Source organism: Callospermophilus lateralis, chromosome 9 (assembly GCF_048772815.1).
Source record: "Callospermophilus lateralis isolate mCalLat2 chromosome 9, mCalLat2.hap1, whole genome shotgun sequence".
NCBI lineage: Eukaryota > Metazoa > Chordata > Mammalia > Rodentia > Sciuridae > Callospermophilus > Callospermophilus lateralis.
Genome location: NC_135313.1, coordinates 47011394 through 47027050, shown reverse-complemented (window position 1 = coordinate 47027050; position 15657 = coordinate 47011394). Strand labels below are relative to the sequence as shown.

General features: G+C 32.3%; 1 protein-coding gene across 1 annotated transcript in view; it reads left to right on the top strand.

Annotated features, from left to right (window-relative positions):
- Positions 1–15657, top strand: part of Fsip2 (fibrous sheath interacting protein 2) — a 73853-nt gene that overhangs the window by 17200 nt on the left and 40996 nt on the right. The window contains exons 10-12 of the mRNA XM_076865833.2: positions 9814–9926; positions 10695–10740; positions 13600–13712. Coding sequence (XP_076721948.2) covers positions 9814–9926; positions 10695–10740; positions 13600–13712 — 272 coding nt within the window. The remainder of the gene's footprint in view (positions 1–9813; positions 9927–10694; positions 10741–13599; positions 13713–15657) is intronic.

The window sequence follows — 15657 nt, the reverse complement described above, 5'->3', positions numbered from 1 at the left end:
GATTTAGAAGAGTTCTTAATCATGTTTGATACTCCTCACTTATTATACATGTATATATGACATAGCAAATATTTTCTTAATATTTATGATTTATGTCTATTTTTGGATATATAGAAGTCCAATATAATAAAATTTAATCTTTATAATAAAATAATTTGTATATTTTATTTTGTTTTATTTTAGATTTATTTGGATGATCTCTTTTTGACATTATAGAGACATGAGTCTTAGTTGTGAAATGATATTCTTAAAACTTTCTTATTAAATATATCAAATATAAACCAAAACACACAGAAGAGTATAATGAACCTTTGTGTGCCTATTATTCATTTTCAATAACTCATGGACAGTCTTGCCATTGCCCTCAAACTCTATACCTGTGGCCATATTGGTTTGGTTTTGTTTTGTTTTTAGATGTATTATTTTTGAGATACGTATAATATTATTTCATCCATCAATATATCAACATATAACTTTAGAAGATTAGGATTTTTTTGCATTTTTTTAGATTAGAGCTTAATTGTTGTATATAGTAGTTGGGTTCATCCCAACAAACTTATACATGCATGGAAATCAATTTCATTTTATGATCTCCCCTTTCCTTCCCCCTTTTCCTCCCTATCCTCCCCTTCCCCTCTTCTTCCTCTACACTACTAGACTTCCTTTCACTTGTCTATTAATTTGTATTTGATTTTTTTAAAAATAATATTATCCTTCCCTCCTCCTTTCCTTTATTTTACTGTAGCTTTTGCATATGATAGAAAACATTCAACCTTTGAGTTTCTGAGTTTGACTAACTTACCATGATATTATTCATTTTCATCTATTTACCAGCAAATGACAAAATGACATAGTTTCATTCCTTTTAATGGCTGGATGGAACTCTGCTTTTTGTTTGTTTTGTTTGTGTGTGTATCTGTGTATTTATGTGTCTCTCTGTGTGTATATATCTAGATATATACACACAGTTTCTTACTCCATTCATTTATTTTATTATTTTATTTATTTTTTGGTACTAGGGATTCAACTCATGGGCACTCAACCACTGAGCCACATCCCTAGCTCTGTTTTATATTTTATTTAGAGTCTGGGTCATACTGAGTTGTTTAGCACATCACTGTTGCTGAGACTGGCTTTGAAAATGTGATCCTCCTATATGAGCCTCCCTAGTCACTGGGATTACAAGCATGTGCCACCGAACTCAGCCCCATTCATTTATTGATAGACATGGGAGTTGATATCATAATTTAGCTATTGTGAATTGTGCTGCTATAAACATTGATATGGCTGTGTTGCTGTAGTATGCAGATTTTAGATCTGTTGGGAAAATACCCAGGAGTGGCATAGTGAGGTCATATGATAGTTTCATCCCTAGTTTTTTGAGGAATCTCCATACCGCTTTTCAGGCTGGTTGTACTAGTCTGGAGTCCCACAAACAATGTGCAACTGTACCTTTCTCCCCACACCTCATCAGCACTAATTGTTCTTTGTATTCTTGATCTTTGCCATTCTAACTGGCATTAGATGGAATTTTAGGATAGTTTTCATTTGCATTTCCCTGATTTTTATTTTGTGTTTCTTTTACTGAGAAGTGTATGTTTAGTTCTTTTTTCCATTTATTGATTGGGTTATTTGTAGGAGTTTTTTTGTGCTAATATTTTTTACTTCTTTGTATATTCTGGATACTAATCACCTATCGGAGAAGTAGGTGGCCAAGATTTTCTCCCATTTTGTAGGCTCACTCTTCCTTAGCTGTGCAAAAGCTTTTTAGTTTAATGGCATCCTATTTATTGATTGTTAGTTTTATTTCTTATGCTTCGGGATCTTGTTAAAGAAGTCTGTGCCTACACCTATATGATAGAGTGTTGACCAGATGTTTTCTTCTACCAGTGGTAAGGTTTCTAGTCTATTCCTAAGTGTTTGATCCATTTTGATTTGAGTTTTGTGCAGGGTAAAAGATGGGGGTCTAATTACATTTTCTACATAAAGCTATCCAGTTTTCCTAGCACTATTTATTAAAAAAGGCTTACTTTTTTTCTGAGCTATACTTTTGGCACCTTTTGCCGAATATCAGATAATTATAGGATTTTGTGTTTGTGTCTTTTATTATGTTTGTTGGTCTATATGTCTATTTTGGTGCCAATATCATGCTGTTTTTGTTACTGCATCTCTGTAGATCAAGTATTGTGATTCTCTTGCTTCACTTTTCTTGTTTATTATTGCTTTGGCTATTCTAGGTCTTTTATTCTTTCAAATGAAGTTAAGAAATGTTTTTTCTAGGGGCTGGGGATGTGGTTCAAGCGGTAACACGCTCGCCTGGCATGCGCGGGGCACTGGGTTCGATCCTCAGCACCACATAAAATAAAGATGTTGTGTCCACTGAAAACTGAAAAATAAATATTAAGAAAACTTTCTCTCTCTCCCTCTCTCTCTCTCTCTCTCTCTCTCTCTCTCTCTCTCTCTCTCTCTCCTCTCTCTCTTTCTCTTAAAAAAAAAAGAAATGCTTTTTTCTAATTCTGTGAAGAATGTCATTGATGGGGATTGCACCAAATCTGTATATTGCTTTTGAAAGTATGGACATTTTGACAATATTAGTTGTGCCTATCCAAGAACATGGGATGTTTTTAGATCTTCTAGAATCTTCTTCAGTTACTTTCTTCAGTGTTCTATAATTTTCATTGTAGAGCTCTTTTATATCCTTGGTTAGATTAATTCCAAAGTATGGCTTTTTTAAAATGTATTGTGAATGGGATGGTTTTCCTGATTTCTTCTTCAACTGAATCACTGTTGGAGTATGATCTTGTATGCTGATATTTTGTAAATTCATTTATAAGCTCTAAAGCTTTAGAAGTCTTTTGGTGGATTTTTTTTTTTTTGCATCTTCTAGATATAGGATCATATCATTGGCAGAGATGGTTTGTATTCATTTGATTTCCTTTTCTTGCCTAATTCCTCTGGCTAATGTTTCAAGGGCTATATTGATAGTAGTGGTGAGAGTGGGCATCCTTGTTTTGTTCCTGAATTTAGTAGAAAAGCCTTTAGTTTTTCCATTTAGTATGTTGTTGGCTTTGGGTTTGTCATAAATATCCTTAATGGTGTCGAGGTAAGTTCTTTCAATCTGTTTTTCGTCAGTGTTTTTAACATAAATGGATTTTATCAAAACGCCTTTTCTCTATCTATTGAGATGATCATGTGATTTTTGTTCTTAATTCTGCTTAAATGATGAATCACATTTATTGATTTGTGCATGTTGAATCAACCTTGTATCCCTGGAATGCAACCCAGTTAATCATGGTGTATTATTTTCTTGATGTGTTTTTTGAAATACAGTTTGTTAATATTTTATTCAGGACTTTTGTAGCTATAATCATCAGAAATATTGCTATATAGTTTTCTTGATTCATCTTTGTCTGGTTTTGGTATCAAGGCTATACTAGCTTCATAAAAATATTTAAGAGAGTTCCCTGTCCTTCAAGCTCATGTGATAATTTGAAAAAGACTGGTATTAATTCTTCTGTAAAGGTCTGGTAGAATTCAACTGATCATTCATCAGGGCCAGGGCTTTTCTTTTTTGAAAGGTATTTAATCACTGTTTTAATATCATAACTTGATATTTATCTGTTTACTGCATCCATATCTTCAGGTTCAATTTGGACAGGTCATATATGTCTAAAACTTCATCCATGTCTCCCAGAGTTTCTAGTTTTTTTAGAGTATAAATTTTCTAAATATGATCTGATAATCCTCTGGATTTCAGAGGAGTTTATGGTGATATCTCCTTTTTCATCTTATTGATTTGCTTCTCACTTTTTGGTTAGTTTGGCTAAGGGTTTGTCCATTTTATTTATATTTTCAAAGAACCAACTTTTTGTTACATCAATCCTATGTATTTTCTTATTCTCAATTTCATTGATTTTGGCTCTGTTCTTAATTAATTCCTATCTTCTGCTAGTTTGGGAGTTAGTTTGTTTCTCTTTTTCTAAGATATTGAGGGGGACATAAGCTTATTTATTTGGGATCTCTCTAATTTTTAATGTAGGTACTCAGTGCTATACATTTGCCTCTTAAAATTTCTTTCATACTGATCCAGAGATTTTGATATGTTGTATCTTTGTTCTCATTCATTTCTAAGAATTTCTTGATTTTTTTTATTTTTCCCTTTGATTTATTCTTCATTGAAAAGACTATTATTCCATCTGTATGGGTTTATAAGTTTTGTATTATTTTTCTTGCTGTTAATTTCTAGTTTCTTTATCATATGATAGGATATACAAGATTATAGCATTTTTTAAAATGTTTGCTAAAATTTGCTTAGTGGCCTAGAATATGAACCATTTTGGAAAGGGTTTCATGTGCAGCTGAGAAAAAAGTTAATTAAACTGTTTGAAATATTCTGTAATTGTTCATTAAGTCCACTTGATTTATAGTGTTATTTAGGTTGGAGATATCTTTGTTGATTTTTTTGTTTTGATTAACTGTCTATTGGTGATAAGAGAATATTTAAATCCCCCTCTATTATGGTTTTGGGGGGTCTGTGTAAAATTTAATGTCATAGAGAATTTTTTCCATGTACTTGGGTGTGCTGATATTTGTGATGCACATATTTACTATGATTATACCTTCTTTTTGAATTGTTGCCTAGTATATAATGTCCTTCTTTTTTTATATACTAGTATATAATGTCCTTCTTTTTGTCTTTTGGTCAACTTTTACTTGAAATTTACTTTGGTCAAATCTGAGAATAACTAATCCTGCTTGTTTTCTTAGACCTAGAACATTTTTTGCCATCCTTTCACCTTCAACTTGTAGGTGTCTTTGTTTATGAGATGGGTCTTTTGTAAACACCATATAGTTAGATTTTGTTTTTTGATCCATTCTGATAATCTACGTCTTATAGTTAAGGAGTTGAGATTATTAACATTCAATTTTAGTATGGGTATGTGTTTGTGGTATCCTACCATTTTGTTTTTTTCTATAGTTTACCCTGTCTTGATTATTTTTCTATTGAATTTCCTCTGTGGGGTTTGGGAATTGTTTTTTCATTCCTCTGTGTGAAATTTATCTTTTTAAGTATTCTTTGTAGTGCTGGTTTGGTGCTCATGAATTCCTTTACTTTTGTCATGGAATGTTTTTATTTACCTTTAGAATTTGCGACTGAGTTTTTCTGGGTATAGCAACCTTAGCTAACAGTTGATTTTTTCAGTGTTTAGAATATCTCATTCCAGGCCATCTTTGATTTTAGGGTATGAATGGAGAAATCAGAAGTGAGACTTACTGGTTTTGCCTCTAAATGTGACCTGTTCTTTGTCTCTTGTAACTTTTAATATTCTTTCCTAGTTTTGTGTTGGACATTTTGATTATGATATATCTCACAAAGCTTCTCATTTGGCTTGAGTCCATTTGGGGTCCTACAAACCTCCTGTATGTGGATGTTTATCTGATTTCTGATATGGAAGAAATTTTCTGTAACTGTATCATTGAAATTTTCTTCATATCTTTAGTTTGCATCTTCATGTCCTCTTCTCTCCCGTGATTCTCAGGTGTGGTCTTTTAAAGTTATCTCAGAGTTCTTCTATATTCTGGTCACGTTCTATAATTTTTCCCTTTATTGCTTTCTGTGTATTCAAGATCATTTAGCCCTGTCTTCAATGCCTGAAGTTCTTTCTTCAAGGCCCGAGGTTCTATTTTCTATACTATCTAGTGTGTTATTGATACCTTCAAATGAGTTTGTAATTTGATTGATCTCGTCTTTCATTTATGGGAATTCTGCTTAGTTTCTTTTTAGTATTTCTATTTCTTTACTAAAATGATCTTTCATCTCCTGTAATTTTCCTCCCTTAGATTTTTTTTTTTAGTTCATTGAATATTTTGATAATCAGTTTTTTACAATCTTTTTCTGAGTTTTCATCTACCTCACCATCAGTGGGTTCCTCCATTGGGGGATTGTGGATTTTGTTTGCCTATTTTCTCCTGTTTTTAGAGGGCTTGATCTTGTGCATCAATTGAAGTGAATTCCTCTACCTCTTTTTTTTTTTTTTTTTTTTTTTTAAGGCACAGTCTTCAGTTGCTGAAGTATACTAGAGTGATCTGCATTGAAATCCCTTTGTAGATGTGGTGTCTACAGTCTTTCTATTATTTCAATCTGTTTCTACTATAGCTGTTTCTGCTTGGGGCCTGATTGTTAATTTGGGGTTTTGTCTTTTCTGTTCTCTGTATTAAAGTGTAGTTGAAGACTGAATAACATTAATTTGTGTGTGGAGGAAGGTACACTGTCTTTTGGTTGAGTTCAGCAACAGAGTTGAGTGTCTATCCTGTAAACATGAATTGTCCCTGTAAGTCCAGCATTTCACAGATAAGGGGAAAAGGTAATAACAACAAATAATACAAACAATATACAGTATTAAACTAGTTACTTGGTTACTACTATGTCATCTAGAGTGTTAATTTCCACAAAATCCAGAAATAGTAGGTCAGTATTTACCATCAGCAAAACAATAAGTATCCATGTATTATATCTTATATTAAATCAAACAACAAGTGTCCACTATGGGATCCACAGTAGTAATAATTGCAACAATATTAATGGTGGGGGCAGGTGTTATATAAATCACTTAGTGCTGAAAGATGGTAGGAATGCAATTAAGAATAAAGAAAATATGATAGGAAGGTAAAAAACAAATTTACAATTTCAAAAAGCAAATAAAGAGAAAGCAGAAGAGAAGTAGGGTGTGGTGATTATAAGGAAAGAGAAAAAATAGAAGTAAAATAGGAAAGGTGAAAGAACAATTGAATTTAGCTGTTAGCAAAATAAAAGAGAGAAAGAGAAATAAGAGAAACAGACAAATGAAAAACAGTAAAGAAAACCAAGATATTCATAAAAACCCTAATGCCCAAAAGGCAAGTCAAGGAAAAATAAATACATTTTGAAAAATGAGCATGAAAGTAAAGGTCAAGGGTTGTTAAACACTTCCTTTCTTTGTGTTGCTCACCAAGTAGTCAGTTGAGTTCAAAAATTCTCAGCTTTCCTTCTCACTAGTATGAGTTAGGATGGCATAGGAAGTACTGTGTCAGCTAGAGTTTTGTCTGAACAGACCAGGTCCATGCACTCTCAGGGTGGGGCATCTACAGTGTTCTATGAGTGAAATTCCCACTGGCTGGGGTCTAATCAGGCCTCAGGGGCTTTGTGGGGTGGCAACTGCTCTTGAAAGATTAGATCAGTAATACACCCCTAGGGCCTGGAAGTTGCCAATCTATGCTGGAATTCTGGATCCCTGTATTCTCCCTAGGATTCTACTTGTGGGTAGGGGGAGCCAATCCTTCACCCCCTCTGCTGTCTACACACACAGTGTTTACTGTTCAAACTCCTGACCCACTTAAGCTGGTCTTATCAGCTGCCAGAAAAAGGGCTCCCTTCACTTTTTCAACTTGAATCCCTGTAGGTAAATTATTCACTTTCATTCTCTTAGGTACAGCCTAGGGCATGAAGCAAGCACTTTCCAGGACCATATAACCATCTTTGCTCAGATCTCCTGGCTCCCCTCAGCAGCAGCTGCAGTATGGCCGCCTCACGATGGCTTCAGCTTCAGCAATCTGTGGCCATTGGGAAACACAGATGCTTTTCATACACCAGTGTACCGTGCAGCCTCCGGATCAGCTAAGGGAGACTTCTTTTCTGATCTCAAGATTTTCAAAACTAAATCTGTCTATTGTGTTTCTCTACGTTCTTCCTTCCTCTATGCTGAATCAGCCCTGGTATTACTGGTGCTGCAACCAGCTTGGCTCCAAAATGTAGACTCTTTGTCTTTGTTTAATATACCCAAATTTCTGAGTCTCTAAGACACTCTGTTCAGTATTGGATTTTAGTGAAATCCCTCTTTCACTTACTTCACAGAGAAGCAGTATTTCTGTTTCCTGAATCCTGGGTCAAATAATGCAAGTTTTCTCTAGACCAGCATCTTGAATCTCCAAGATAAGGATTATTTTAAAAAATACATACCAACAATGCCATTACATATTACCCAAATTAATAATTAATAATTTCTTTACATCATCTAATAATCAATTATCATCTAAATTTTCAATAATGTTGTAAATATATTTTGTTATTAGTTTGAATCTATACTAATCAGCTTATCAATGTTCATTGTGATATATTTTTTTAGTATATTTTAATCTATAAGTTCCTCTTCCATGCATTTCTCATTTCCTGCCTTCTTTTTTATGTTTACAGTTTATTTGTATAAAATTGAATTGCTTATCTGGTACATTCCTTATCTATATGATACATTCTGTATGTTCTTTCCTCTGTGTTTACTATAAAGTACTAGTTAGATCTATTTGTTTTCAGGTTGACTTTCTTCAGTAAGACGGATCCCAAATGGTGTGTGTGTGTGTGGTGCTGGGGACCAAATCCAAGGCCCCTTACATACTAGGCAAGGCTCTATCACTGAGCCAGCCCCTTACTTTGAGTTTTGAATGTAAGCTAGTGCTTTATTCTTGGGATAAACTTCATTTATTCATCATATTCATGATGCATTATTTTTATTATATATTGTTGGATTTGATTTATTTTCTTCATGGAGAAATTAAGGTTTTATTTTATTGTAATATCTGGTAAATGATATTTTGGATCACTGTAATCTTAAAATATGAGTTAATCATTCAGACTCATTCAATCTTTAAAATTCTTTGAATTTCTTTCAATTCTTTGAAAGAGTTTGTGCAGATTTAGTTAATTTTTTCCTTATAGCTTTGTTACTATTCAGAAATGAAATTATTTTAATTTGTATGGAAAGTTTTTAACTACATATCCAATTTCTTTAATAGAGGATTCTTCCTATTATCTATTCATGAATAAGATTTGGTAGTTTGAGTTCTGCAAGGAATTTGACTCTTGCATAACTTTTCAAATTGATTTCTATGCAATTTTCATTAGATTTGTTGTTAATTTAGTAATTATCTGTAGAATCTGTTGTGCTGATTTATGTCCTTTATTCCTGATCAATCCAACATATCCCTTTTCCTGAACTTTAAAGATTTGGCTATTGTTTTCATTATTTTCTCCCATTTTTCTATTTCTACTTATTTTTCTATTTCATTTTACTTTGATTCTATTTTTTTTTTCTGCTAAGTGTTGGCAAGACATGAAAGAACTGACATTTTGATGTACTGCTGATTGGTGTATTTAAAGATTAGATGGTCAGTTTGGAACTAGTTGGAGGTTTCTTAAAAGTTAAACATACTTACCATATGACCCAGGTATTTGCACAAGTGAAATGGAAAAAATATACATCCCTATAATATTTGTATCTGAAAGTTCATAAAAGTTTTATTTATAAAAGGCCTAAACCAGAAACAATCCAAATGTTCATCAACTGATGGGTGGATAAAAAATAGTGACATATCCATACAACGATAAAGAATGAACTATTAAAACACATAATACTATTATGTTTAATGATAGAAAACAGGCCCCCCAAATTATAAAATGACAAAAAAAGCAAACAGAAGAACATTATGTACATATAAAATTCTAGGAAAATGCAAAAAAAATGCAAAGTAATTTTTAGTAAGAACAAAATCAGAAATCATAAGATCAAATGTTGGTGGATGGTATTAAAGAGATGGCTAGATTACAGTAGGGCATGAGAAAGCTTTTATTGGTATTTAAAATGTTATCTTTATTGCAGTGATGGTTTCAGGGATGTATATATATTTAAAAGTTGATTAAAAATAAAGTTTATATAAGTACAACTTATTGTACCTAAATTATACTTCAATAAACTTATTTTTAACGTTTTCGTTTACTTTTAGGACAGACAACAAATGTTATTTATCAGTCTCTAAGTAGTTCAAAGAATATTACAAAAAAGTCAACTTCAATTGTTTATCATCAAGATTTGCAGGATAATGGTATAGAACTAAAGGTAAAAATATTAAGTTTCAAAATTTTACACAGTAGTTATTGATTTATCTTCTTAATTTTTACTTCTGTGAGCTATGATAAGGCACTGATTAGGTAGGAATGTTGGGTTATAATCATGAGATCTGATCCCTTGCCCTGTCAAAGTGTTGAGTTAGTTGTGTTCTCAATGTACTGTGCAATTTAGCAGAAACTGATCCAAACAAATACTTAGCAATTATAATGATATTAGCTAGTATTTATTGAGCATGTACTGTTAATCATACACTGTGCTAAGTCCGAAGCATGAAAAATAAGGAAATTGGGTTACATAGATTCCAAGATAAATAAGACACTATCATTGTCTAGTGAGGCAACAGATACAGAAAAATGTTGTAATAAAATAAATTTTAAGTAATTCTAAGCAGTGTTTTCAATAAACATTGAGTTAGAAAGGGTATGAATTGCTAGAGTTGGATTTTTCTGAGACAAATGACTCTGAACTTTTTAGATCCAGTCATTGAAGGGATCACCATGCCTTCAAACGAAATATAGAATACTGGAAGAGAACATTTCTATATATTGGGCTCAATTTTAAACTAAATTTGAGACCATATGGTAGGTATCCAAGAGGTTGATAATTATATTCTTCCTGACACAACTTTTATGAAAGATTGCTTGGATGAAAGGGGAAAGCATGTAGACTAATTTTGCTGACTGATAGAAAGGAAAATCTCTTTCAGAAGTACAGTTACTCATGGATTTGTTTTTGTCATTTATGTTGTATCAATAGAGAGATGGAATAATGAATAAAAAGTCAAGTATTACTGATGAGAGAGGTAAGAAATTGGAGAACATTCATAATTTTTTTGTTATTAAATACATAATTATAGTTTGTTTTTTTAATATTTTTTAGTTGTAGTTGGACACAATATCCTTATTTTATTTTTTATGTGGTGCCGAGGATCGAACCCAGGGCCTTGCACATGCTAGGCAAGCACTCTACCACCGAGCCACAATCCCAGCCCCATAATTATAGTTTTATCATATAGTTTTTAAAGTTGTTTTGCTTAATTATTAAATGTATGTTTATTTTGAAAAATAAAGGATGCTAAAAAATTATTAGTGAATGTAATATTTTAATGAGAACATTTACTTAAATTACAGTTAGATGAATGTTCCCTTTGTCATTCATGAGTGGTAGAAAACTCTCTGCTGTTAGCTGTTTGTAGTAGAAGGTAGAGTAAGTTACTAAAGTACTATGGTTTGGGAGGCTGCAATACAATTGTCCTCATATTCCACTTCCATTCATTCCTGAAAACAATACATCCAGTTTCCCAGTTTTCTATGATATATACTTTACTTAAAAATGTTGTGACTTGGACTGGGGCTGTAGCTCAGTGGCAGAACACTTGCCTAGCATCTGTGAGACACTGGGTTCCATCTTTGGCAACACATAAAAATAAACAAATAAAATAAAGGCATGCTGTCCATCTACAACTACAAAGAAAATGTTGTGACTTGCTATGTTTGTACAAGTCTAAATACTAACATACTAAATATGCTAAAAAATACTCCAATGTATGTCCTAAATACACAGGAAATATAGGACATCTTCATATAGTGGCTAATAACCACTTGAAATTTAACATAACATAAATTTATCACTTTCATGAATCTCCTGTTTTCACTCAGGGACAGAACCTGAATTATCTGAGCCTTTCTTGTTATTTTTACATCTAAAAGTTACTACTTCTGTATAACTGTATTCTTACTTTATCCTATCCTCTTTATACATACGTGTGTGTGTGTGTGTGTGTGTGTGTGTATACCTTGTGTATATGTGTATATATATATATATATATGCCTTATTTAATAGAATCCATTTATTAATTGTAACATCACTTAATATATGTATGTGTATTAATTAAAACACATCTATATAATAAAATAGCAATTTTCTGATGAATAAAGGCTTGATTTCATATTGTTCATACAGAAATGGGTTAAATATTTTACCAAGAACAATCAGTAGATTTGGATTTAGCAGTAATTTTATGTATCTTTGGACTAAACATCACAACAAAAGGATATTCAAGTTCAGCTGTAATATCCTCAAGGTGATGGGAGAACTCAGTCAATCTTGCTTATGCTCATCAAACACTAAGTTCTTAACATCGTTTGATTTTTCTTCTAATACCATTTGATTCTTATTTTTAATTCAATGTACAATCTGTACCACCTCCATTAGACATGAGAAACTTCCTAATATTTTCTATAGAGCAAAGGAATAGATGCCTACATTGAAAAATTAGTGGCTTATCTAAATGTTTCCCTGACGTATTAAATATTTACTAGTTTCTACAAATCTATCATTTTACTATGTTTTCTATCATAATTATAACCTATTCTAAATTTTTATAAAAACTATATTGTAATATTTTCACTGTCTTGTTAAATTTACCTCCAAAATTATATTATTATATTAAAATACCATAAGCAGTACAGAGGAATTCTTAAATCAAAACATCCACTATACCATCTGATTACATCATACCTTACATTTGGTGGTGGGGGGTGTATCCAAAATGTTCTCCAAAAAAGATTTTATTTGAATATCCTACTAGTTTTTCTGATTATTAGCTATGTCAACCATTCTGGACCCTTTAGGATCTTTACATATATTCTGTGAATTTCCTTTATGACCTCCTGAGACTTGAGTGTGAAGAAAATAACAATCCTCTCATCTAGCAATCTCTAGCCCACTACTTCTGTCCTTGTTTCTCCATGCTTTACTATTAAAATAACTTTCCTCCTATCATTTCTTCATCTTTTAACCCACCATACATTTTACTGTGAAAGCAATCTTCTTAAAAAACAGTTTTATTTATTCTCCTGTGTGAGTCACATGTTGTTTTCATTACCAACTGACTGAAATGAAAACTGTTAATTTCATCAGTGAGCTATGGATAGTTTCTTAATAATAAGCTGGACTATTAAATGAGCTAGAGTTAGAAGTTAAGAACTTCAAATTTGCCTTTGAAGGAAATGATGAGCCATTGAAAATTTTAACCAGCGTTACAGTTTAGATATGAGATATCTGCCAAAACTTCAGGTGTAAGACAATGCAAGAAAGTGTATAGGTGAAAGTGTATAGGTGAGTTTTGAGAGCCTTAAGCTAATCATTTCATTAGTCCACAGATAAGGATTAACTGGCCAGTAATTAGGTAGGTACGGTGTGGCTGGAATAGGCTCCTATGGAGTATATATTTTATTTTTATTGAGCAGAGCTCTGTCTCTGCTTCCTGGTACTATGTTGTGACCTGCTTTCCCCCACCACACTCTCCTACCATGATGTCATGCCTTACCTTAGGCCGAGAGCAATGGAGCTGGCCATGTATGGACTAATATCTCTGAAATCATGAGCTCCAAAATATACTTTTCCTCTGCTAATTGTTCTAGTCAGGCCTTTTGATCACAGCAGCAAAAAAGATGATGGTAACAGTAAGCATCAAAACAGACAAGTTGTTCTTGGAGATACTTCCTTAACTCAAATAAATTCTTGATTGTGGTAATTCCTGCTATTCTGACAGTTCAACAGAGAAAATGTGCAGCAGGGAGAATGTTGTAAAATAGTATTTGCCCTTTTCCCAGCAATATTATCTTCTTATGTTTAAAGGAATCTCTTCTTTCTCTAGGAGGTATAAACATATCAGCTCGAGGTTCAGTTGTTTCAGCTCAAACTTCACCCACAAAAGGTTACCGTAAAACTTCACAGACATTTATAGGGACTCCAATTCAAAAAGAAGAGGTATGCAATATTTCTTTTCTCCAAATAAAAACAGAATAGGTGAAATATGGTCTTTTGTTCATCATTTGTACATGAAATATCACTCTTTAACTGACCTTATGCAATAACTCTATTCCATGAAATTAATAATACCTTAATAAAAATGTAATAATCCTAGGACCCTCAGTCTAAATGTAAGCCACACGATGGCAGTTTGCAATGTGTACCGGTAGTCTTCAAAGTAATCAAATTACAGTTCTTTGATCAGGCTTCTAGTGTACTAATATGGAACATTGCGACCAGTGAACAATTACTTGCTGTAGGAAAGTTGCAAAACATATTCAGGATACTGCCTTACATATGAAATGGATCATCTCACTGGGTGTGGCAGCTTGGGAGTTTGAGGCAGGAGGATCACAAGCTACCGTCAGCAATGTATTGAGACCCTGTCACAAAATAAAAAATAAAATGGGCTGGGAATATGGCTTAGTGGTTAAAAGCCCCCAAAATGTTAAATCCCCAGTACCAATAAATAAATAAATAAATAAATAAATAAATAAATAAATAAATTTCTTCTGTGGATTGTCAACTTGTTATAAGATGAATTAAATCCATAGTTTTGGTTTCATCTTCAGCATAGTGTTAACTGGTTAACTATGATAAGGATTAGAATGATTTGAAAATTTTTTTGATAAACTGGAGACATTATTTATAAATAAAGTCTCTGAAGTACAAGCTGCCACACTTATTTATTCTCTCATGATAATTGTTATCTATAAAATTATTGACAGTCAAAATCATACGTAATTCTTAAAATGTATAGTTAGCATAATATGCTTCTCTACAGTATAGTTACATTACAAATAATAATTTGACATTACATAATGATCATAGTTCACTGTTCTACTATATCGATAGCCATATTAATTATGCTAAGAATCAAAAAATATATTTCTTAGCAACACTGACATTTGCAGTGGTCATATTGTCCAACATATTTCAAAGGTTATGTTGTTAATTATAAAAAAGAAGAAAAATGCCTTTAAAACTATGTATTAATTTTATCATTTCCTTTTTGGGTAATGTGTATATTATTAAATTGATATCCATATGAATCTCAAATGAATATCAGATGTTAACAGATACCTAACTTATTATGAAAAACAGAATGAATATTTTTAAGTATTATAAAATATTTCCCAGTCTACCATTGTCAGAAAATGTATTTCTTGTAGCCTATTTTTAGCTCTTACACAGGGTAAGGGAAAAAAAATAAAAAAGAAATATATTACAAGGAATTTGCTTCCCTGGAGTTGTTTGGGCTCCTAGAAAAGTCTAAAGAACCAAATTCCATGTTTTGAGAGAATCTATATTTGCCTTCTAGCTCTACTTAATTTTTTTCTGTTGTTTTGTAAAAAACAAACAAATAAACAAAAACACTCATTTTCTTCCCTTTGAGAGGATTAATTTCCTTGTTAATTATTGCATTCCACAAATAGTGAATTGGAGGTTATCACTGAATATTATTCTGCAGAAAATAACATAGCAGCCTTGGAACTACTATCTTTAAAGGAGCCTTCTTATATGATTGGCCTTTGACTGGTGTTTAGGAAGATGACTGGGGAAGCTTTACTTTCATTACTAAGAAGAGTGGTTCACTGTACCTGGAAAGTGAAAACAATATGATCTTGTATAGGGTATCTATAGGACGTCCTTTAATAAAATCAACAGGTGATAAATTTTTAATGTATTTCCTTGGGTAGGAACATTGTAATAATATTATTATGTTTTTTATTGTTATAAAAAGAATACACTCACATTTATCTTCTTACAAAGGAGAAACAGATAAAATAAGGAAGATTGTGTGTGGATTTCTCTATACCTAGCCCTTACTTTTTCTAATGTGTATTTTTTATTATAATAAATCCTAGATGTGAGTTACAACTATAGACTGAGTCTCAAACTC